The following is a 26,096-nucleotide window of genomic DNA, read 5'->3' as shown; positions in this document are numbered from 1 at the left end:
TTTGAAAATAAAATCTAACAACCAAACAGCAGCACACAGCACGTTACAGAGACTGCACACAGCACACGGCACACAGCGGCGAACTGTCAAACTCAGCAAACAGAGATAGAGCAATTGTGCAAATCTGCACAGATTGTGGGAAAAGTAGCCACACAACACAGCTGTCTGAATGGAAAATATGAACTAAGTATGTTCACGATTTTCAATTTGCTCTAACAGTTCATAGAAATCGTAGAGGAAATTAAAAGTACAAGGTTCAAATTACATGAAATTCAAGAGTAGGCATGAAATTGAAATTACAATTTCATCAATATTCTTAATTGCCCCATGACATCAACAAAACAAGCCGAACAAAGAAACAAACTGAGTTAAAACTCTAGGCCCGTATCTGTATCAAAATCAGTTTCCGTCTCATCTTCTTCGTCATCACCCGAGATTGTTAGTTCATCGTCGTCATCGCTGATGAACGCATCATCCATAACACCCTCCGGTTGTACACGCTTATTGGACTGAGAAACTTCCATTGAAATAATTTGCGGTTCAATGTCATCCCGACGTAAAACAACAACATCATCAATAGGCTCAGTTGGTACAACAGTACTATTTTCATCATCTTGGAACACTTTATCAAATTCTGGCACATCTAGCTCTGGCACATCCCAAATTCGTCGATGTTGAAACTTTTCTACGGCTCGCCAATTGGGCCCTAACTTCGTATCAGGAACGTAGAAAACTTGTCGAACTTGGCTTGGGAACACAAACAAGTCATCTTTATACCATCGACTTATTACGTCAACAGTTGTCACATGTGGTTCGACGCGCAAAGTTCGACTACTACCAGTGTTATACCATTCACATTGGAACAAAACAACCCGATGTGCAAACAAATATGTCAGTTCCCACACTTTACAAAGGTAGCCGTAGAACTTTATCAACTGGCCTTCGTGGTTGCCTTCCACTACCAACCCACTATTTTGACATTTACGATAGTTATCACGGTCGATAGTATGGAATCAGACGCCATTACAAGTGCATCCCGAATATGTATTCACTAAGGCATTAGGTCCATTGGCTAATGACCACATCTCATCGGTTGCTTCGGGTGAGTTTTCATTTCGCAATTGGTTCATCTACACAAGAAAGTATGTCATGTCAATTAAAACTTAGAATAATTTAACGTTATCTCCACACTTAACATTAACATGTTACATAATCTTACGCGATGTTTGAACCATTTAGGGAATTCTTTACATTGTCGCATTGCAATGTTGCATGAACTTCCATATTTTTGTTGTAACACGAGCTTGTGTTCCCTAGTTAATACGATGTAAGTCATAAGTAATTGGAATAATGAAGACTTTGAAAAATAAAAACCATGTAGAAAAGGTATGTTGCATATATGATGAAGAAGCATACTCTAGATATTCGTCAACTTCCAAACTATTATGTAGGACAAACCAATGAGCCAATTCGCGGTCAGCTATGGACACATCAATTACCCTTGGGAGTTGACCAAAAGGACGAAGATTTTGAGTGAAAATCGCCAACCCCGGGCCATTGTCACCCCCATCGTAGTTCCTTTCTTCCCGGTTAAACACCGTTTCAACTCCATGCAAATACATTGAACAAAACATCGTACACTCTTTCGATATGCAAGCCTCCGCAATGGATCCTTCTGGACGAGCTTTATTGCCCACAAATCCTTTAAGAAGACCGAGCATCCTACACGTAAACATTGGCGTGATTGTCAATATGTTCATATTGAACTATAATTACAAGAAAAAAGTTATGACTCGTTGTTATACCTCTCAATAGGATACATCCATCGATATTGAACAGGCCCTCCAAGCCTAGCCTCGTAAGGAAAATGAATTGCCAAGTGGACCATCACATCGAAAAAAGCAGGAGGAAAAATCTTTTCAAGCTTACAAAGCAGAAGTATGATTTTGTTTTTGCAATTTCTCCAAATCAGTCACCCTCAATGTCTTTGAGCACAACTGTTTGAAAAAAGTTCCAAACTCAAACAACGTGGGGCCAATCTCGGTAGGAAGGTATCCTCGCATCCCAATGGAAAGAAGTCGTTGTAGAAGGACATGACAGTCATGACTCTTGAGGCCAACTAACTTTCCACCTTTTGCCGTGACACAATTGGATTCATTTGCTGCATAGCCATCAGGATACTTAATTGATTGCAAGAAATCATAAAACCCTATTCGTTCTGTCAGGGACAATGTGTACAATGCCGAAGGCTTCTGGAAAGAGCCATTTGCATGCCTTATCAAGTGTAACTCCTTTCGTATTTGCATGTGCTCCAGATCCAAACGTGCCTTGTCAGTGTCCTTGTTCTTGCCATCAATGCTCAATAGTGTCCCAAGCAGATTGTCACATATATTATTCTCTATGTGCATGACATCAAGGTTATGTCAAAGTTTAAGTGTTTTCCAATAGGGTAGGTCGAACAAAATGCTTCTTTTTGTCCAGTTTGGAGTTGGATTTTCAGTCCATTGTCTTTTTTGGTTAGTTGGATGCTTCCCATATGGCCTGTACGTCCCCAAATTAATTTGCTGCAGTATTTGTTCTCCCGATAACTCCACAGGTTTGGATCGATTCTCAATTTCACCGTTGAATAGCTCACTTCTACGCCAATTATAGTTCTCAGGTAAGTACCGCCGAGCACCCATATACCCAATCTTACTTCGCAAACTCTGAGATGATGCATCGATGTTACAATTAGGGCAGGCCAGGTAACCTTTTGTACTCCAACCAGACAAGGAACCATATGCAGGGAAATCATTGATGGTCCACATGACTGCTGCATGCATTGTAAATATTTGGTCGTTTGAGGCATCATATGTTTGCACACCATGCTCCCACAAATTAGTTAACTCTTCTACTAATGGTTGCAAGTAAACATCGATGTCCCTTCCAGCTGCGGATCGTCTGAGAATAAGCAATGACATCATGACAAATGGATCTTTCATACACTTCCATGGTGGTAGATTGTAAGGTATTAAAATTACGGGCCACATGCTGTATGATGTACTCATATGTCCGAATAGATTGAAACCATCCGTCGCAAGCCCTAGCCGTACATTCCGAGGATCCGCAGAGAACATAGGATGCAGCCTATCAAAGTCCTTCCATGCCTCACCATCAGCTGGATGACGCAATACTCCATCATCCAGACACTTATCTTTGTGCCATCTCATATATGTAGCTGTTTTTTTCGACATGTACAATCTCTTCAACCTCGGTGTCAAAGGAAAGTACCTCAAAATTTTGTGTGGAATTTTTTTACCCGTCTTGTCGTTCAACTTGTATCTAGACTCCGTACATGTAGGGCAATTCTCCAATGCGGTGTTGTCCTTCCAAAATAAAGTACAATCATTCTTGCATGCATGAATGGCCTCATATCCCAAACCCAACTCACGTAAGAACTTTTTCGCTTCATAAAGGGTCCATGGAACATTTTCATCACACTTTGGTAGAATGTCTTTGAAAACTTGCATAACCATATCGAAAGATTTGTTGCTCCATTTATTGTACACCTTCAAGTGAAGCATCTTAATTACGAAAGACAAGATGGAGAACTTTTCACACTGTGGATATACTTGACGTTGAGCATCATCGAACAACTTCATGAATTTCAACAAATTGTGCCTCTCCAAACAAGTACGTTCTTCGTCGATATGATCATCCATGAGACCACTCATGTAAATCCCTTGTAACATGGTTGGAAGTTCATCCACATTTTTGTGATTGGTTGTCATTCCAGCTCGATCGGTTTCAGTATCATCGTTTCGCATAGTAGGATGAGCACGAAACATGGGAACACGTTCCCCGTGGTGGACCCAAGTTCGATAAGAACATGCGATTCCTCTTCGAATCAAGTGCAACCGTACAACATGTCGAGGTAATTTCGTGCCGTTCAAGCAATCAACACAAGGACAACGGATTTCATCCCGCGGCCCTAAATTCTTCTTAGCGAACTCAATAAATGACTGAACACCTTGTACATACTCTTTACGTTTTAGCCTATCCGTTATCATCATCCAACTCTTGTCCATTATTGGAACAGTAGACATGAAGTGAAGATGAACCTACGAATGGACGACAACTTGGAAAAATACTCTGCAATGGAAGAGAGCTTAAGTAAGTTTAGGAGTTCGATTAGCATTCTTTTTTGAAATGAACAAAATAGTAATAACAGATCGGGATGTTTTGCCAATTTGTCAATTGCATATAGTTGGCTAATTTCACTCTAATTTTGACACTAAACAATATCACAAGAGCACTCAAGAACTAGAGATGGCCCAAGCCTATTGAGGGCCTAGACAAATGAAATGTAGTTAGAATGTGGTTTGGTGCCTTACATTGGCCATTGCCATTCTATTGTTGTCCCCATTCTACAGTAAGATAGTGCAACTTCTTGTGCAACTTAGATTGTCAAGGTAGGTGCTTTCAAAATCAACGGTATGGTTGAAAGGGTACAGCTATCCCAGGAGATCAGAGAGATTATTTTTCATCTGTTTTCAACGAATTATGCGTGAAAGGACGACCATGTTCTTTAATCATCATATTAAGAATATTATCCTCTATTGTTTCTATGGAGTTCCAAAGGTTTGTAGTAGAAAGATGTGAGAGTATTTAGGCTATTGATTAATCACACTTTGTAATCCTAATTTCTTATGTGGTGGCCACAGATTTCTCAACTGAGGCTGACTTTTAAAGAAATTATTTTCACCTGTAGAAATCAACCTCAAGTTTTTACAAGAGAAGAGGGGTAAAAACTTATGAATATATAAGTGATATTGATAAGATACTTAAGTGTGACAAATAACGCCAACACAATGGAAATATCATCGTACAGTCAATATGGCATGAGTTCCACATAGTATACACTACAAAATTCCCAAACATTAACGTTAACACAATGCAAACATTTGAAACCATGGTACTACAGCAAATGCAAAGCACCATTGATGATTAAGAAGAGATACAAAAAATTCAAAGCAACTTTACCAGGTTAAATAAAACATCTTGGATACATAACAATTTGTAAACAATTGGGGAATTGGAATTTGTCTTATAACTTAAGCATGATAGAAGAAGTACCTTCAAGTTAATCCATGCATATGGCAATCCAGTGGGGGTATCAAAAGCAGGTAGAAAGCGCCGCCGTAAATCTTCAGTCGGGATAAGAAGTTGATTCTTATAATTTCTTTGGACCAAGCTGTTTGTAGAATCAGTTGCAAGAATATGAGTAGAAACAAGTCCTCCAAGAACTCTTATGTTGCACTACACAACAGTGAAAACACCATTAAAGACAATCTGATACTTCAAATGCAACTTGATTTAGCACTCCCTGCTAAAGAATAAAACAAAAGAAAAAGAAAAAGCGACATTGCTCAAGCTTTATTTCATTAGCCAACTGAGGCCACATTAAATGAAACTTTAAGTCAAACAACTTCACTAAATCCTAAATGAAAAAAATAAAAATACCTAAAAAAGATTTATCCTCGCATCAACATCAAAAGCTACATTTTCAGAAAGCCAAAGAGCAGCCCGTTTCAAATTCTGTGTTGTTCCCCATGATAACAAGGCTGAGAAATAGAAACAGTATTAACATAATACTATGTTACAAGTACTTCAGTGGCATAATCAGTAACAATATGGAAATAAAATGAAATGAAAAGATATTTGGTGACAGCATAAGAAGGGCATATAAGATAAAAATACAACTACATTGATTTTTAAGAACTTGTCTCTAAGAAAGAGTATATCATACCTGGATAGCGATTCTACAAGTGTGAGGGCAGATCCATGATACTGTTGTGGCAAATGTTCGAGCTAAAATTTGAAACAGTAGGTATTTTAAATTATCCATTTAAAGCTGAACACTGCAAAAGATTTCAAAAATAAATAATTACCTTCAAATTTCCCAGCTCGACAAGGGAGTCGGTGATTGTTTCGGCTAGAGGCTTTAGTTCATCATGCTACAGAACCAATAGACCACAACTTCATAATATTCATCAAATATAAATAATATTTCATATAGTGGGAACTAGAACTGACCGAAAAAGCATAAGTCATATAGTTGTCATAAGCATGGTAAAACCTGAAAGGGAGAAAAAGCAGAGGCGCATTTGGAACATTTTTGCAGAAACAGAGGCACATTTAAACGATACAAAAAGAATCCAAAATCAATAATCCAAATCCACAATCCAAAATCCAAATGGACAACCACAATTTCAACCACACCCATTCACGAAATCAGGAAAAGCCCTAACAATTTGTGTACGAAATAAATAGGAAATGAAAGGACAAAAAATGTCAAGCCCTAAAATTAATGGTGAGAGAAGGGGATGGGAGAGACATCAACAAACAGATAGAACCAGATCGACAGAGAGGGAAAAAGACGATAGAAACATACCTGCGATGGTGATGATCGCCGATTTGCAGTGGTGGTGGTGGCGAGCGCCGGTGGCCTCCGATGGTGATGATCGCCGGTGATGAGCGACGGGTTTGGTAGGGACGGGTTTGGTATGTTGATGTCGGTGTGTGAGACAGAAGAGAACGAAAAACTCTCTGTGTAATATATATGTACTGGGCGCGAAATTACTTATTTTCCCTCTAAAAAAAATTTCCAACATTTGGCAACTAAACGATTATTTGTCGCCACAAACCTTAACGGCGACAAACAATTGGTCGCCTAAAGATGCCTCTTTGGCTACGAAATTAAAAAATTCGTTGGCAATACTGAATAAACAACGACTAATCCAGATTTGGTCGCAAAAAGTAATCACAAAAAATGCCCATTTTTAGGCGACAAAAGTGTTTAGTCGCCAAATGATACAATACGGCGACAAAATTAAATGTTAGTAGCCTAATTGGGTAACAAACAACGACTAAAGGAAAATTTGGTCGCCAATTATAATATATGGCGACTAAAATACTTTAGTAGCAAAAAAGGTTCAATCAATGCCGACTAAAGCTATTTTTTGTCACTCAATGTGGTGTTTTTGGCGACTAAAATTGGTTTGGTCGCCAATTTTAGTCGCCAAACATGCATTTTCTTGTAGTGTGCCATGTAAGCACAGCTCTATAGACAAAGTTTTAAATGTTGATTCCGTTTGGCCCCTTTACTCTGATGAGTTATGTCTGATTCGGTTTGAGGCCATAGGTAATCTCAGGATTATTGGCCAGTTATGTCCTTAACCCATAGGGGCGGGTTCAGGTCATGACAGAGTGGTATCAGAGCACGAGTTAATAACTCACAAACTTGTCCAAAAGAGCAATAAGTGTCTAGAAAAGATCTAGGATGCATTCATGTGATGATTATGAATTTGAAAGCATCAAGAATATGCTTAAATGTTTTGATATGAACAACTATATGTTATAAGTTTGTGATTTGCTTGTATTGCAAATTATTTGAATATGTATGCTTTCTAGTATATGCATACTTGTGAAACTCTTGTATGAAGTATGATGTAAGTTTAATCAGATGGTGAGAACAAGAGGTGATGAGATAGAGGAGTCTTCTACTGCCAGAATAAATAGAATGGAAAGGTTGATTCAGGAAATGACAAAGACTTTGAGACAACAACAAGAGTGGCAACAACAGTGGCAGTAGCCACATCCTCCATCTCCACCTCCGGCACCACCCGTGCTAGATAATCAAAACGATGATCGGATAATAGCTCTCACCAAAGAATTCAAGAAAATGAAACCACCACAGTTCCATGGTGGATTAGATCCGTTGAAGGTCGAAGCATGGGTTCTCGGCATCGAAAAATTGTTTGAAGTGTTCCCGTGTTCGGAGACACATAAAGTACTTCTGGCCACTTTTATGCTAGAAGACAAAGCAAGAAGATGGTGGATGTTGATGCGTGAGAATCACAAAGATGTTGGCTGGGTGAAATTTCTGGAGATTTTCTATGACTAGTACTTTCCACAGTGTGTTTGGGATAGGAAAGTGTCAGAGTTCATGGAACTTAGGCAAGACAGTATGACTGTAGCCAAGTATAAGGCCAAATTCACTGAATTGGCCAGGTTTGCACCACATGTGATTGATATTGATTATAAGAAGGCGAGACATTTTGAAGGTGGGCTTTGAAGTGACATTTTAGAAAGGGTGAATGTCTTGAAGTTGGAAACCTACATTGGGGTGCTAGACAGAGCCATAATATCAGAAGCTAATATAGCTAGACAGACTAAGTCCACAACTGACTGGAAAGGCAATGAAAGGCAAGGCTTCTTCTCAAAGAAGAAATTTTTGAAAAAGCAAAACACGGGCTCCTCAAATACTTCAAATTCTTCCCGGAACACATCTCTCATGTGCAATATTTGTAGCAAAAGGCACCGTGGGGTTTGTTATCATGTGTTAGGAGCCTATTTTAAATGTGGGAAACGGGGGCATATGGCCCGAGATTGTAATCAGAATATTGGGAAGATAGTTGCTAGTTCCACTGCATCAATCCCAAAGCCGGGGAATACCATGAGTCCTGCTACCACCGGGGATACCGTGAGACAGGGAAGAGTTTTTGTGCTTGTTCCGGGCGATATGCAGAATGCCAACGTAGTTGTCTCAGGTACTATTTCTATATGCAATCAGGATGCCTTTGTGTTAATTAACTCCGGATCAACACACTATTTTGTGACATGTGCATTTGCATCTAGACTAAGTAGGCCTCTAGAATTACTGTCATATCTGCTATGTGTGTCTGCTCCATCTGGGGAATCTGTATTGTGTGAATCCATATACCGGTTTTGTGACATGCGTATTGAGGATGCTATCCTATATGTAGATTTGTTGCCCTTGAACTTTAGGCATTTTGATGTAATTTTGGGCATGGATTGGTTAACTAAATATTGTGCCACCATTGATTATGTGACCAAACAAGTTGTATTTAAACCGCCAGAACATACAAAAATTGTGTTTGTAGGTAACGGGGTAGTGCCTCCACCTTATTAATATCTGCAATGAAGGCATGCAAACTGATCAGGAAAGGGTGCTAGGGTTATTTGTGTTATGTGTTGTCTGCATAATCTGTAAATGTTGAATTAAATGATATCCCTATTGTTAGAGAATTTCCATATGTGTTTCCAAACAAATTACTAGGGAAATTGATAGACAGGGAGATAGAGTTTACAATTGCGACTATGCCAAGCACCCAACCTATTTCCAAAACTCCCTACAGAATGGCTGCTACTGAAATGAAAGAATTGAAAGAACAATTGCAAGACTTGCTTAACAAAGGGTTTATCTGACCTAGCACTTCACCATGGGGTGCACCTGTATTGTTTGTGAAAAAGAAGGATGAAACCCTACTTTTGTGTATTGACTATCGAGAACTGAACAAGGTAACAACAAAGAATAAATATCCCTTACCCCGTATTGGTGACTTATTTGATCAGTTGCAGGTATCACAAGTGTTTTCCAAAATCGATTTGAGATCCGGGTATCATCAACTGAAAGTAAAGGCAGAGGACGTTGAGAAAATCGCAGTCAGAACGAGGTATGGTCATTTTGAATTTCTTGTTATGCCATTTGGGATGACTAATGCTCTGGCAGCGTTTATGGACTTAACGAACCGAATTTTTAAAACCTACCTTAACAAATTTGTTGTGGTTTTTATTGATGACATTTTGATATATTCTAAAGATAGACTTGAACATGAACATCATTTGAGAACTGTCCTACAAATAATTTAGGAAAGGAAATTATTTGCTAAACTAAAGAAATGTGAGTTTTGGTTGGATGAAATTTTTTTCTTAGGGCATGTGATCAACAAGGAAGGAATTTCAGTGGATCCACAGAAAATAGAGGCAATTGTGAATTGGCCTACACCGACTAATGTGACAAAAGTCCGCAGCTTCATGGGCTTAGCTGGTTTCTACAGAAGGTTTGTGAAAGACTTTTCCAAGATAGCTGTACCTCTTACCCAATTGACACGCAAGGGGAAATCATTTGAATGGAACGACGAAAGAGAATCTGCCTTTCACGAACTGAAAACGGGACTGACCACTGCACCAGTACTGACATTGCCAACAGGTACGAAAAATTTTGTAATTTTCAGTGATGCGTCTTATAAAGGTTTGGGTTGTATATTAATGCAGAATGGAAATGTTAGTGCTTACGCCTCCTGACAGTTGAGATCACACGAGAAAAACTACCCAACACACGATTTGGAATTGACCGCAGTTGTTTTTGCTTTAAAAATCTAGCGACACTATTTGTATGGGGCAAAATGTGAAGTCTACACGGATTACAAAAGTCTGAAACACTTCTTTACGCAGAAGGAATTGAATATGCGACAGAGGAGATGGCTCGGACTGATAAAAGACTATGATCTTGAGATCCAGTATCACCTTGGAAAAGCTAATACAGTTGCTGATGCCTTGAGTAGAAAATCAACAAGAAGTATGGCTTGTTTGCTTACTGAACAGAAAGAGATCTTACAAGATTTCGAGAAGTCCGAAATTGAAGTGGTGTTGTGTGAACAGGGCGGATTGATAGCCGCTATTTCAGCTAAATCGGCAATCATTGATGAGATTAAACAGAAACAGAAAAGGGATGAATTCCTGAAGAAAGTGATTGATGAATTTGAGACAAGTCGGAAAGCAGAGTTTAGTATTGAAAATGAAGTGTTGAGGTTTCGAAACCGAATGTGCGTCCCGGATATTCCAGAACTAAAGAGAAGGGTTTCAGATGAAGCCCACAAATCAGTGTTTCCTTTGCATCTGAGTAACAATAAGATGTATCGGGATTTGAAACAAACCTATTGGTGGCCTAAAATGAAGAAAGAAATTGCAGAATATGTGTCCAAATGTCTTCAGTGTCAGCAAGTTAAAGCTGAACATCTAAAACCAGGTGGTCTACCTCAACCTCTCCATATTCCTGAATAGAAGTGAGAGCATGTGACTATGGATTTTGTTGTTGGCCAACCTTGGACTCCTCGAGGTATGGATTCTATTTGGGTTGTGGTTGATAGAATAACTAAATCTGCACATTTTCTGCCAGTTAGAACTACATTTAATGCTTATAGATTGGCTACCATCTATGTTGATGAGATTATCCGTTTACATGGAGTCCCGATATCTATTGTGTCGGATAGTGATCCGAAATTTGTTTCAAGATTATGGAAGAGTTTGCAGGAAGCTATGGGGACAGAACTAAGGTTCAGTACTGCATTCCACCCATAGATAGATGGGCAGTTAGAACGAACAATACAAACTTTGGAAGATATGCTTCGGATGTGTGCTTTAGATTTTCAAGGGAGTTGGGAAGACTATTTGCCACTTGTGGAATTTGCATACAATAACAGCTTTCACTCCAGCATCAGTATGGCACCATATGAGGCTTTGCATGGTAGAAGGTGTAGATCACCGATTTGTTGGACAGAAGTCGGGGATAGAGCTTTTCTTGGGCCTGAAATTGTGCAAGACACTTCTGAGAAGATGAAAACTATTCGGCAAAGGCTCAAAACAGCTCAGGACCGACAGAAGAATTATGTGGATGTTTGAAGAAGACCTCTTGAGTATGGGGTCGGTGACCATGTGTTTATTCGTGTGTCCCCAATGAAAAGCCAAGTCAGGTTTGGAAAGAAGGGCAAGCTGTCATCCCGTTACATCGAGCCGTTTCAAATTTTAGAAAGACTTGGCCCAGTTGCCTACAGAATTGCTTTGCCACCAGGATTTGAACAAATCCATAATGTGTTTCACATGTCGATGTTGAGGGGTTACCTCCGAGACCCATTTCATGTGATTGATTATCACCGGGTAGCCATTGATGAAAATATGGAATACGCCGAATGGCTGGAACGAATCGTTGACCGGCAAGTGAAACAACTGAGAAGCAAGTCCATCCCAATGGTGAAAGTGGAATATAAAGAACATTATGGGACGGATGCCACGTGGGAAAAAGAGGAGGAAATGCGACTATGCTATCCATATTTGTTTCCCGACGAAGGTAAAATAAGTTTGGAGGACCAAACTTCCTAAATAGAGGAAGACTGTGATAACCCTCTTCCGTATAATGTTAATTGGTCCATATTATAAATGTGATTATGTGTTTGATATGATTTTGTGTGCCATTATGTGAAAATATGTGGTTTTGAATTTCTATCTGTTTACCGTAGGAATATCTGTTTGATTATCTGCTTTGGAATTTAAATTGAAGGTCTTATCGGCCACAGAGCCCGAAATTGATTACGCCTTTGTGATTAGCGTAATTTTTAAAGCCTACAGTGAAATTTAATTGGAAATTGATTTGGATAAAATTAATCAAATTAAATTAATGTCATAGTGCTCAATTAATTGGTATTAAAATAATGCGTTTGAGTGGGGGCATATAAAAGGCCTTATTATGTTTAATTCCTCTCTTTAATATGATTTTGGCTGAAATCAACTCCCTAAAGAAAGAGAGAGCCGACCTTGAGAGAGAGAGGAGACACCTTTGTGTATTTTGGCTCAAGATTTGTGAATTGGGAAGGCTAGGTGCAAGATTCAACCACAATTGTGAGAATTAAGGCTCCTAGGTGAGTAATCAACCCTTGACTCATGGATTTTAGTTTGTAATTTATGAATTCAAAGTTGAATGATGATAAAGAATATGAATTGAGTTAGTTTTTTTGAATTTGAAGTCAATAGACACATGCATGTAGGAAATTGCTATAAATTTCCATGTTTGAGCATAAAGTGTGTAATCCATGTTGAATGTGAATGAAGTCCATGTATTTGATCATCTCTTTACCAATTAAGTTGGGAACAATGAGTATATCTCACGTGCATGTACAATCTATAAGAATATGAGTTTAATGCATGAATTTGTTATGTTGGAAATGAATTTGATGTGAGATTGAGACATGCATGTGATTAATTTGTGAAATTGGACTTCATAATGTTGTAATTTAGTGTTTGTACCATGTTAGTACATGTATATGTGAAGTTTGAGCTGAAATTATGTGTTTGGAGCCTTTAAATGTCAAGTTGAAGCTCAAGAACAAGTTCTGGAAAATCCAAAAAATTTGATGTCCGCTAGAGCGGGAGAATCGCCGCCCGAGCGTAAAATTCGAGCTCCTAGTATTTTCTGCAGACATGACGTCCGCTCGAGCGGGGAAGTTCACGCTCGAGCGGGGAGCTATGTAGACTGAGTTCGAGCTCGAGCGTCTAAGTTCGCGCTCGAGCGTCCGAGTACGCGCTCGAGCGTAAATTTGATGTGACCAGCACTTTTGCAGACCTGATGGGTTCGCTCGAGCGGGGACCCTACATCTGAAAATTTTAAAAGTGCATTTTGTGTTTCGTTTTCCGTTCTCTTTCACTTCTAAGTACTCTTAGGCATGCATTAAGCATTGTAAATGAATTAAAGGGATAAGAATAAAGCCTAAAGAGGAATATGTGAATTAAAGAACGGATTGAATCATCTGTGACCCGTATGTGTTATGTGATGTGTAGGGTCAAGCTCCAGGGCAAACCAACCAACCGATCACTGTGAGTAATATATTGACAAAGATATCTGAAATATGTTGTTGTCCAATTGCTTACTTCTATGTAAGTTTATAAGTTTGTTAATCTGATTGGTGGACAATGTCTGCTATGCCAAATGAATGTGCCAAAGGCCAGTTTGACATAAAAGTATGAATGGGCCAAAGGCCAGTTTGACACGAATGAATGAATGAATGGGCCGAAGGCCAGTCTGACATATATGGATGAATGGGCCAGAGGCCAATATGATCTGAAAGATAGAATGAATGGGCCAGAAACTAGTACGATCTGAATGAAAGAATGAATGGGCCAGAGGCCAGTCTAACATGAATGAATGACAAATGGGCCAAAGGCCAGTTTGACATGAATGGATTGGGCCTGAGGCCATCCGAAGTGTTGGGAACCAAAGTCACTTGATTTATAGCTATTTATATACTAGATAGAAATATGAATTGGGCCTAAGGCCGTCCGATGTATATTGTTCCAATGCATCTTCTTCAATTGATATTATTCACTGGGCTTTCGCTCACGCTCATTCATGTGTTTGTTGGTGAGCCAAGAGAGGTCAAGACCCAGCCTCAGTGAAGTCTGTGTGGAACAACCGAGGTTTTGAAGAGTCAGCCCTTGCGTCTCACGCACGTGACTCATCTTTGCCTTTTTGTTATGTATTTATATTTTGTCATGTTGGCGAAGACTTTGAATCTATTGTATATAGTTTTCATGGGTTGACTTAGACTTAAATGATCATGTCTGCACAGAACCTTATGCTACTATATTTTCTGAAGTGAGTTATTAACATGTATGTGTATGGTTTGTTATGACGTGCCATGTAAGCACAGCTTTACAGACAATGTTTTAAATTTTGCTTCCGTTTGGTCCCTTTACTCTGATGAGTTATGTCTGATTCGGTTTGAGGCCGTAGGTAATCTCAGGATTACTGGCCAGTTATGTCCTTAACCCATAGGGGCGGGTTCGAGTCATGACCCATGGGAGCGGGTTCGGGTCATGACATCCTTTTTCTTCATTTTCTCAATGTCCTTACTAGAGGGCTCTCCTTAGTCCAGGGGTAAGGGTTTGAAATAGCGGCTGTTTTTAGTCAAGTGGTTGATCTCCTCTGTATACCATGTATCATCAAGGGCATTGGTTGCCCAGCCCTCATCAGTATAAGCGGAGTTTAGATCATTATCTTCTCACCACTCCCCGTCAATCATTGTCAGGTAATTGTTCAGTTTTGCCCCGAATCATGCTGATGCTGTGATAACCATTCCCCAACTAAAAAGCTGAGACAGGCCGAATATCAAAAGAAATTTCTCATTCCTTTATATGCTCCCAAACTAGTCCTGATCTCTATCTTTCTCTCTTTTCTATTGAAATTGTCCATGTGCTTGCTCTTTTTCAGCAATTGTCTCTTCCTCAGACTTGCCGTCTCCATCACCATTTCCCCTTTTCATCATGCCCTTTTCTTTCATGTTCCTTTCTCCGTTCTTGTTTATCCTTTCCTTCGTCTAGTCCTTTGTTTTAAACTCTTCCTCCCTACTAGACCTCCCATGGTTGGTTTCAGACTGGCTTGGATCTCATCATCAAATTTATATGTTCCCTAAATCTTGTTCCTCAAATGAGTAGAGGCTCTCCAAGTCTTCTTCTTTTTCTACCAGGTCGTCTAGGCCTTGTTCTGGCCCATTCTCTTTAACGACGTTAATACTGAGTGAGTCAAGTAACACAATCATCGGCTTTGGTTCAACGAACGCCACGATGTGTCGGCTGGGATCGTACCATTCCACGGGTGATGGCCCTTTTTCCATAACCCGGGCATCAAACATCTCTTCTTTCAATAATTCTCCCTTCTCCTCAACTACCGTCACCACAGGCTTTGGTTGGTGTTCAGGTGTTGCATTTAACTTGCACAAGTTCGTGCTTTCTGGAATAAACACCTCAGGCGTGTGTAAATGGACTGGGGTAATGCATATGTTGGAGTTGTAGGTGGATGGCAGTGTGTGGATTAGGTTGACATTTTTGGATGGGGAAGCTTGTTATGGACGGGGAGTGGATTGGTGGTCACATTTGGTTTTGGTGGTGGTGCTATAACTTTATTGTCAATGAGATCCTGAATCTCATGACAAAGACAAAAGCAATGGTCAATGTGATGGCCGTGCTGCTAATGGAAGCACTGTATTGGGTAGGGTCATGTTTAGCCAGGAGTGGGTCAGGAAGAGCTTCTTAGTTAGCAAACTTCAATCCAAAAACCCTCCAGCATCTAAAATATGGTTCAAAACATCAGCAAAAAGTTTCAAGTTTGAGCTTCAATGGTGTTTCTATAGTGTATCTATATTCACGAGGGTAGAGAAGTGTTTTGGACAAGCTTCTAAGCCTTTTAGAAATTTTTTCTAACCACAAACTCTGAGCGGTGTGTTTTATTTATAGAATTTCAACCTCTCACGTCGAAAATATCTTCAAAAAAGGACAGGTGGCCAAACCCTGTGCATAGGAGCAGCCTGTGCTGCAAATATAGTATCTAACGCTAAACATGGCCGGCTAGCCAATCAATTGTACGGTCGGCCCAAGAAAGGGGCTGGCCGGCCCATAAATGGGCTTTTAGCTTTCTGAGTGGTCTGGGAAGAAAAAAAGAAGATTTTGCTCAAAATGGGGTATAAGGTTTAGGTTTTGAAACTTGAAATCGAATTCTTTTGCTGAAGATTCGAAAGATTACGCAGCATAACATTTCATCATGGGTTGGTTAGAGTGAAGCGCCCGAGTCTTAAAGACGGTCAAAATGGGGCGTTTACAGTTGCCCTTTTTTGATGGAGCTCGAAGGCATTTCATGACGTGAGTGAATGTCAAAGCCCGAAGACGACCCTTTTAAGAAGGCCATAAGATTTGGGCAAACAAACAAAATGCAGATCTAGTTGGTTAAACCCGAGAGTTACCTACATATCCCTTTGCAAGGAATCAAACCAGCGTAGTTCAGGGGCAGGATACGAACAATATTCAATGCATTGATCAAAATCACAAACGAGGATACCGCCCAGAAATCATAAAACAGAGAAGGGAACAAGCCAACTACATATTACGTAGAAAGGGTGAATGATACAAGCCAAATTACGCCTAGCGCAGAATGGATAAGTGATATAAGTGAAACTATGCCTTGTATAGAAAGGGTGAAAAGATATAAGCCAAACTATGCCTTGCGCAAAAACGGTAAAAAGATACAAGCAAAACTACATTCGTGTCATAAGGGTGAAAAGATACAAGCCAAACTATGCCTCGCGCATAAAGGGTGAAAAGATACATGCCAAACAACATTCGTGTGGTAAGGATGAAAGATACAAGCCAAACTACATTCGTGTGGTAAGGGTAAAAGATACAAACCAAACTACATTCGTGTGGTAAGGGTAAAAAGATATAATCCAAACTACGCTGAATGCAGAAAGGGTGAAAAGATATCAAACCAAACCACATTCATGTGGTAAGGGTGAAAGATATAAGCCAAAGTACGCCTCGCATAGAAAGGGTGAAAGGGTACAGGCCAAACCACACTCATGTGATAAGGGCGAACAAGCCTAATGCATGCAATGCAAAAAGGGTGAATACCAGCCAAATCACACCATCGAGTGATATGGGTGGATACAATAAGATGATATAGGAACGATGCATATGAATGCAATATAATTGTTATAGTTGATGCGAAATACAATGCGATGCATGTTCCATGCAACATAATAGAGAAGATAAACAAAAAGCGGTGGCTTTGAAAACACCCTATGGGGGGAAATGGCAATGAACTGTCTTACTCTGATGGGGATCTCTTTTTTCTTTTCTTTCCTTTTTTCTTCTTTTTTTCTGTTTTTCAAACTTCCCCCTTCAACTCACAGTTTAGAGGTACTCAAATGCTAAAAAGAGGGTAAAACCTGCTCGAGCTAGAGCTTGAGGCACATTCACACTATGGAGAAATGGTGGGACCTAGGACGGTGCATCCGAAATGCAATCTTCGAATTTTCTGAAGTTGAAGCAAACTCAAATACGCCGGTTTTTTATTTTTTAAGATGAATACAAGAACAACCATGCCTAAATTAGGCAAAATTCCAGCAAAACACACCAAAACACACTTGAATAGTCAGGTGGCTATACAAAAGAATGGTCGGCTGGCCAAACATATTGACTTTTAGTGCAGTTACGGACTTTCACACCCGAGGCTCATTTAAACACAGTTTTGGCTCCTCATTTCACACATGTATAATCCAAAAACTCCCTTCTTAGGTACTCTCTCTCTCTCTCTAGATTTTCACTTTATTCACTTTACCCAACGAGCCTCGCAAACTTTTTTCTTGAAATCCCTTTGGCCCTCTACATTTTGAACCGATTGGATTTTGATTTGGTTGAGTTTTTGGACTTCTCATTGTTTTTGGCTTGTTTCTCACGAGCTCTCTTAGTTTTTCATACTCACTCTTGAGTTTTTATTTTTTTCACTCATTTTCTCTCTCCTAGGATTTGGTTTTGGGGTTTTTTACCTATTTTTCTCATTTTTCTTGCTTTTCTCTCACCACCCAACACATTTTCCATGGCTGATGATGCTCCATAGGGTGATGCCCCTCCTAAGGTATCCATTCTGCCGCCCAACGCGGGTGTAGAAGACCCAATGTTAGAGGAGGCAGACGTGGTAGGAAGGGATAGTCCTGCTAATATTGTTGCGGAGGAGATTTTTCCTTCTGAGCCTAAGCTTGAGTTGCCACCGTTGAGGGAGAGGCCCTTTGACCCGGCTACTTACCACCCACATACTCACACGATGGCTCTCGATGCTACTTTGAGATTCAATGACTTCTACCAGGGAGAGCCTGAGGACATTCTCTTTTGAGAGTGCACATTGCACCTCTTCTACAATGCCTCTAAGGTAAGGACCTTATCCCTTCATGCACTTTGCTTTAACATTCATTATAGTCTTTCATCTAGCCATGTATTAACATATTTTTCTTTCACCACAGCGCGATGCATACTCTTGGAGGGTTTACAGGGCCATGATGGTGAGGGATTGGTACTAGGTGCTCCTGCCAAGGTCCGAGAGATGGTAGATGATGCGAGCTTCTGCCTCTTTTGCTCCAGGCTCTCACAGTTACAAGCGAGCCGGCCTCTGCTTGGTGCATTGGTGGAGAGGAAATGGGACACCACTAACTCCTTCCACTTCTCCTCCACAAGGGTGATGATGATGATGCCCTATGATTTTTTCATGATCAATGGGCTATCAGTAGGGGTGATCCGATTCCTTTTTACTTGGACATGGGCTAGTGGCGGGCCACTTGGGTTCATTTTCTTAGAGCGTACTCTCAGTTGGACAGGCCATCTATGGTGTGGTATAGTTGGTTTTACAATCATTTCTATAGGAGTCACGCGATGACTGAGGAGCAGGTGAAGCAATACACCCGAGGATTTCCCATGTACCTTCTTGGCACCGCTATGTTTGTAAACATTTGGAACATCGTGGGCTTATACCTTCTAAGTGCACTAGTGGTATTGCCACTGGTTTGCTTCTACAACTGGGGTGGCACTGGCCTTGCCACCCCGTATGGTTACACGAGTTCCGATTCCAGCAAGAAAGGGAACAAGATTAGCGGCTACTAGAGAGCTTGGGAGGTATGTCTTTCACTTTTATTTTCAATTTTTGTTGTAAATTTTGCTTTCCGCTTTGCATTTTCTACCTTTATTTTTGTTTCTGTCTATTGACATACAAATTGTTCACTTCTGGCAGCATCGGGTCTATGCTTACTTCTCCACTCTCGCCTTGGCTCTAAAGGATGGTGTGACACCAGCTGTGCCTCGCTCGACACTGTACGGTGGCTGGTGCTACCCTCATCGCCGTAGTGTCACTACTTTTACCTATTGCCGCCATTTTTTGACACAGTTACAGCCCATGAGGTAATCTAAAACTCATGCCCATTTCCATTCCATCTCTATTACTTTGGCCCATAGTTTGACAATTGACTTCAACTGTGAATCCTTTGTTTACAGATTACTTGGCAGCCGTAGGTGATCATGCCTACCGGGACAAGGGATGATTATGCTGGTTCTTGGGATACATCCCAATTGAGGATTCACCTGGAGGGTCCTTTCTACAAGACTTGGTATTTTGGGAAGCGCTTTGTGCGCCAGAATCTGGGCCTTGCCAACACTATTGTTCTTACTCCCCCTCTTCCATCTATGAGTATTGCTGATAGTCTTCCTGTTGAGGCTATTGTGACTTTCATGGTGGGGTAGGATGCTATTTTGTACCGCAGGGTCAGGGACTGCACTGCTTTTACCCGGATACATCTTATGCTGCCTCTAATCAGAGTTTGCGCAGGTGGCACTGTTGATGTATCCGCTGCTAGAGGTGCCGCTCCTGTGGCTTAGTTTGATGCTAGAGGTGTTGCCCTTTCCGTTCATGTGGATGGTCTCCCTATGATCCTAACTGTGATCACCAACTGGCCACCGAATGGGACAGCCCACCAAATTCCACTCGAGCACCCGAAAAAGCGAAAGTATGTTCTAGACCGTAATGTCTAGTAGGTATGCAATTTTTCTTGCTATTCGTATTTTATACTACCTTTTTCCTATATGTTAATGTTCAAGCTTAATTGTTGGTGCTGGTGGGCTATCTGGACGGCCTCCTCGAGTTGGTCAACTCCTTGGCCCACATGGTACAGAGGAGGGGGTATTGCTCACTTACTACGGTCATCAGGTATCTAGTTTTCTCATACCTTAGACTCCCCTGGTTTCCTTTTGCAATACTCATACTAATACTTCACCAAGTTGTTCTGACGCTTTTTCTTGCAAACTCTTTTAAGCCACCGTTTGCACTAGTGGCACCCCCACTAGCTGCGCGGAGGAAGAACAAACAGGCTCCAGCACACAGTAAGAGTGAAGGTAGAGGTAGAGGTAGAGGTAGGGGTAGAGACGCCCAGAGTCGGAGCCACAATAGAGAGTCCCGGGTGTAGGAGACCTCATTTTCCTTAGAGAGGACCTTGACTGGAGATGATACCGAGACCAGGGACACCGAGCAGACGGCGAGTCAGCATTCTAAGTCCAAGGACAGAGAGGATGATACTAGCTCAGAGTCACATTCTTCCAGTGATAGCGATGCTGATGGTGATAGTGATCCTGTCTTTGAAAGAGGACGAAGATGGCTTCTTGACGTACCTGATGCGACTGACACTCACTTTAAACTGCACTTTCTCTTTTCTTTTGCTTTGTAGCTCAGAAGTTATGTAGCTTCAGATATGTCCTTTACTTTTTGCTTTCTATTTTTTGACAGCTTGTATATTTTTGTAAAACTATGATCAGGGTCAGACCCTCCATTTTATGAACAATAAAATTTTGTTTTGCATATCATGTTTGAGAATGACACAACACTTTGAGCACAAAAATGATTTATTTCTAAAATTGAAATTGAGAATGCGTTATTAATCGGATATTGAGTGAACGACTGACCAGAGTACAAAATACGACTCAACAAAAGAAAAACAAAGTAAAACCAACCTAAACACATCTAGTTACACTTACTAGAAACAAAAGGACTCAAAACAAGACTCAAAACAAATAGGATAGACATAATACTTATGCCAAACTGTTTGGTGGGCATATTTAGCCGGCCGACCAATTGAATGTTCGACCAACTGATGAAATGGCCGGTCAGCCAAAAAATGCGATTAGACAGCTAGCAATAGCTGGCAGCCACTCACACACCCCTATTCCCTATAAAGGCCCCGTCTTGCTGCTTTTACGACAGAGCAGCACTTTTCTGATAGTTTTTTCTAAAAATGGAGATTTTCCTTATTGATAGGCTCAAAGATTGGACAGCCACTTTGGATGGCATGGAAAGATGAATTTCAATGGTTTCAGCATAAACATTCTTTTCTCCTTGAGCCACACTCCATTTTAGTTTCCATTTCTCCACGCAACTGCTCGTTGTTGGGACCCATTTCCTCATGTATTTTGCTTTAGATCGCAAGAGATGTATCCCACTCTTGAAGTGTTTTGAACGCTAATGTTGTCTCGTCGTAATGAAGAGATCACGCCTCAACCCCACTTTGGCCATGCGCCAGCTGTTGAACAGATGTGTGGTCTCTCTTTCAATGAGGCAGAATCTTTGGCTCACGATGGAGAGTTGGACATTCTTGGTTTGATTCGCCATTTCTCCGATATCAGAAATAGGCGTGATCTTTTTTGGTGAGGTTATCACCAACACGCTCTCTACTTGTGGTAGTGGAGTCAATATTAGATTGATCGAAGTGGCCCAACGCCTTAAGGAGGGCCGAAGCTGTATAGGTTGGGCACTGGCCGAAACGTTAATGGGCTTGGATGCTTTCCACAAGCAGGAGACTTTTCCATTTGCGAGGAGTCCACTGCTTCTCCAGGCATTGTTTCCCATCATTTCTCATTTATGATTTCTCACATCACTTTGGCACTCCATCTCTATTTTCTCTAAGAAAACCCTTTCCTTACTTTTTCTCTCAACACATCTCTTTATTCTTTAATCTCTCTATTCTTTAAAATCTCTTTTTTTTTTTTTAATCCCTTCCCAAGTGTGGTTGATGGATAAGCTGAAAGTTGTGCACCCTTGCCGTGAGTACTCAGGTAGATCCTAATTCTTTTGTTTACAACTAGTGAGTTTTCCCACAGAGGGGTTTTGATGCAAGTGGATGTGAAGCAGATCAGCAACTAACATCACTTGGTGATACCATTAGCTTAACTTGACCGAGATGAGTTACAGCATGTCCAGTCGGCCAGGTATACAAGTGATCGGTCTCACACATTATGTTTTCTACTTCCCATTTCGGATGAGACGACAGTTTACGCAAGACTAGACTCGCCCAAATGAGCGAGTCGAATATCCAACTCCATTTCCAGTCTGTGCTCCACATTTGGCTCGATATCTCACTTCTTGGAGATGAGAAAGCTTTTGTCCCTTGTTGCTAGCTTTAGTTGTGCCCTTTTTGGCGAGTGCTTGGCTTGTCTTGAGGATGAGACATGGGTTAGGCCACCTTCGGTGGCAGAAACTTCTGAGAGTGCAGGCAAGCGGCGGAGGACCACCACTTGACTTATCTGTACCCCTAGTTTATTATTTTGACTTTTCTTTTGAAGCTTTATAATGTAAAAGCAACTTTGATTTAACCTGAGAGTTGGATGGTGCACTTGTTGTGAAGTCATATAATTAAAGTTGTGAGTACTAAAAAGTTTCCTTCTTGGGTCCAAAGAACGGTCTGTTTTGCAAAAAGTAAAATTTTCAGAAAATCAACTTCATCAAAACCTTTCAAAACAAATTTTCACAGGTGGTCACTACCTAATACACATGCAATCAATCCTCAAGACGTGCAATCCCGAATCAAGAGGATCATAACTGCTCATAACTACATTCACATTCACTATTGTTCTACCTCTTTCTTTATCTTGCAATAGGACGTTCAGCCAGATGGAGGTGAAACAATCAAGCCAACTGATGGTGAGATGGACCGATTAATAATGGATAGGGCAGTTGAGTTGAAAATGGTTAGGGCTAAACTTCAAGATAAAGTTGCCTACATATCCTAAAGATAGGAATCAGGCCTTACATAGTTCCCAGGTAGGGTCCACTTGGGTACTAACTCTCTCCTTTTGTGCTCTAACATTTGTCAAAGCCGCCTTTCAGGTTTTCATCCTTGTGAGCTCTATTTTCATTTATTTCCAATTTTTTATGGTCTAACTTTTGCCTAGGTTGCCCTTTTGGGTTTTTGGCCTGGCAAGCCACTCAATGATAGTACATTTTGAACTTGTCCATGTTAATCGGTTGTGAGAATTCCAAGCCATCTAAATCTAAGAAGATGATTGCTCATCCTGACCAGATAGATTTGATGATATAGGAACCGATCCAATTGGGTCAGAACTTGCCCCTAGGGTCATGGATAGGAGCTCGATCATCTTTAAGCACCATATCTCCATCTTTCCGATTTCTGGACTTGACTTTCTTATTAAATGCTCTAGCAATCCTATGCTGATAACCCTAGATGTGATACAACGCCTTCAATCTCCTTTCATGAAACAACAACAACTCTTTAAAACTGTTATGTTGCCAATCTGCCACTGTTATCTGACACTCAGCCATGATTCTCAGCGACGGCACCTTGATTTCTATTGGCAAAACAGCTTCCATCCCATATACCAAAGCGTAGGGGGTTGCCCTTGTAGAAGTTCGGATTGATGTTCTATAACCCCAAAGTGCAAAAGGTGATTTGTCTGGCCAATCCTTGTAGGTTTCCACCATCTGTAGCAGAATATTCTTGATGTTCTTGTTTACGGCTTCAACGGCTCCATTGGTATTTTGATGACTTGGAAAAGCCACGTTGTACTTCTCAAGTAAATCTACAACTTCCTTTTTGAAGTGTGAGCCACTGTCCAATATAATTTCTGACATCCCATATCTGTAAATGATGTCATTCTTAATGAACTTGGCCACGTACAAAGCTTTCAGCACAGAATATGACTGTGCATCTACCCATTTGGTGAAGTAGTCGATTGCCACTAAAATGAACTCGTGTCCATTCGAGCCCTTGGGTGAGACTACTCTGATGATGTCTATTCTCCAGACTGAGAAAGGCCATGGTGAAGTCATATTGTATAGCTTCGATGACTGAATATTCATGCGATTAGCATGGATTTCAGACTTACAACATCGCCGAACGAAGTTCACACAATCGCCCTCCATGGTTGACCAATAGTAACCTTGGCTGAGGATCTTCCTGGCTAGCATTACACCATTCATGTGTGCTCCACAATCTTCTCCATGAATGGCTTCCATAAGATGCTTCGACTCTTCATCTTCCACACACAGTTTTTGCATTCCTAGATGCCCCCTTTTGTACAACTTACTTCTACATATGTGAACTGGATGGCTAGATGCCGTATTTCCCTTTTATCTTTGGCATTTACCCTTTGTGGGGACATATCCTTCAGAAAGATCAAAATATCATGATACCATGGATTCTTGTCTTGAACCTCTTCTATTGCAGCTATTGTTTTGTAAGCGGGCGGATACTTTTGTTCAATAATAATTGGACGCATCTTAACCCCAATCGATATGTCTACCATAGACGATAGAGTTGCCAATGCATCAGTAAATCAGTTGTTCTCTCTTAACAGGTGTGTAAATGTCAGCTTTTTGAACCTTGGAATCAGAATGTCTAGCGTCTGGTGATAAACTTTCATTTTCTCGTCTTCAATCATCCAATCTCTATTGGCTTGAGAAACAACCAGGTTCGAGTCTCTAATGATGTCCAATCTTATTGTCACTAGTTCTGGGGAAACTTCTAATCCAGTAATACACCCCTCATACTCCACTTCGTTGTTGGACACTTTGAAACAAGGTTTGAAAACTAGGGGTATATGGGAACCATCGGGTGCTATAAGCAACACGCCTAATCCATAACCGTATTGGTTAGCCACTCCATCAAAGTACATTTTACACGTCTCTTCTTCCACTTGTAGGATCTCCTTATCAAGGAATAGATACTCTACTTCTTCCTTCCCTGCACTGGATGGCCTACCAGAAATTCCGCTACAGCCCTTCCTTTGACCAACTTGCGTGTGACATACTAGAGGTTGAATTCAGAGAGAGGAAGCAACCAACGAGCTAGCCTACCCATAAGTGTTGGCTTCTCAAAGAGATATTTAATAGGATCTAATCTTGAAACCAGAATCACCGAATAGGCTAACAGGTAGTCTCTCAACTTCCTTGGGGCCCAAACCAAAGCTAAACAAGCTTTCTCCAAAGGAGTGTAACGGGTCTCATACTCCAGTAGCTTTTTACTTTGATAGTAAATCACCTTCTCAACCTTAGCTTCTGATTCTTGTGCTAGCATGCATTCCATAATTGACTCTGTCACTGACTGGTACATGATTAGTGGCTTTCTAGGCTCTGGTGGTGACAACACAGGCATATTCTATAGATACTGCTTAACTTGTTCGAAGGCGAACTGATATCGATCGTCCCATTGGAATTTCTTCCCCTTTTTCAAGAGACCAAATAGTGGTTCACAAGTTAAGGTTAATTTAGAAATAAGCTGTCTTATGAATTGTACTTCTCCTAGAAAGCCATGCACCCCCTTTTCAGTCCTTGGTGGTGGCATTTCTACGATGGCCCTGATGTTAGATGGATCAACTTCAATTCCTTTCTGTGTACTCAGAAAACCCAACATTTTCTCTATAGTTACCCCAAAAGTGCACTTCTGTGGATTCAACCTTAGCCTATACTCCCTGATCCTTTCAAAGAACTTCTCCAGGATAACATAGTGGCTTTCTTGCTCCTTGAATTTCACAATCATATCATCCACACACATCTCGACTTCTTTGTGGATCATGTCGTGCAGTATTATGGTTGTAACCCTCTAATACGTAGCCCCATCATTTTTCAACCCAAATGGCATGACCCTGGAGCAGTAGGTACTCCATGGTGTGGTGAATGTAGTATTTTTCCTGTCCTCTGGTGCCATCATGATCTGGTTATATCCCAAAACCCATCCATGAATGACAACAAGGCATGCCCTACAGTGAAGTCCACTAGCTCGTCAATGTGTGGCAACGGGAAGTCGTCCTTAGGACTAGCCTTGTTCAAA

At 40.8% G+C, this 26,096-nt stretch overlaps 2 protein-coding genes across 2 annotated transcripts; both read right to left on the bottom strand.

Moving 5' to 3' along the window:
• Positions 1-2,423: 2,423 nt before the first annotated feature.
• On the bottom strand, positions 2,424-6,265 carry LOC145819265 (uncharacterized). The gene is made up of 5 exons (XM_082913237.1): positions 6,119-6,265; positions 5,931-5,996; positions 5,116-5,298; positions 3,513-4,100; positions 2,424-3,365 (listed from the first exon to the last, which is right to left on the bottom strand). Exons 1-5 carry the CDS (start codon positions 6,263-6,265, stop codon positions 2,424-2,426), a joined length of 1,926 nt encoding a protein of 641 aa, XP_082769363.1.
• An 18,338-nt stretch (positions 6,266-24,603) lies between these two features.
• On the bottom strand, positions 24,604-25,820 carry LOC145819256 (uncharacterized). The gene is made up of 3 exons (XM_082913224.1): positions 25,584-25,820; positions 25,435-25,490; positions 24,604-25,051 (listed from the first exon to the last, which is right to left on the bottom strand). Exons 1-3 carry the CDS (start codon positions 25,818-25,820, stop codon positions 24,604-24,606), a joined length of 741 nt encoding a protein of 246 aa, XP_082769350.1.
• Positions 25,821-26,096: the final 276 nt, after the last annotated feature.

This window comes from Camellia sinensis, chromosome 1 (genome assembly GCF_055761805.1).
Source record: "Camellia sinensis isolate YWXY chromosome 1, ASM5576180v1, whole genome shotgun sequence".
NCBI lineage: Eukaryota > Viridiplantae > Streptophyta > Magnoliopsida > Ericales > Theaceae > Camellia > Camellia sinensis.
This window is presented reverse-complemented; position numbering and strand designations above follow the sequence as displayed.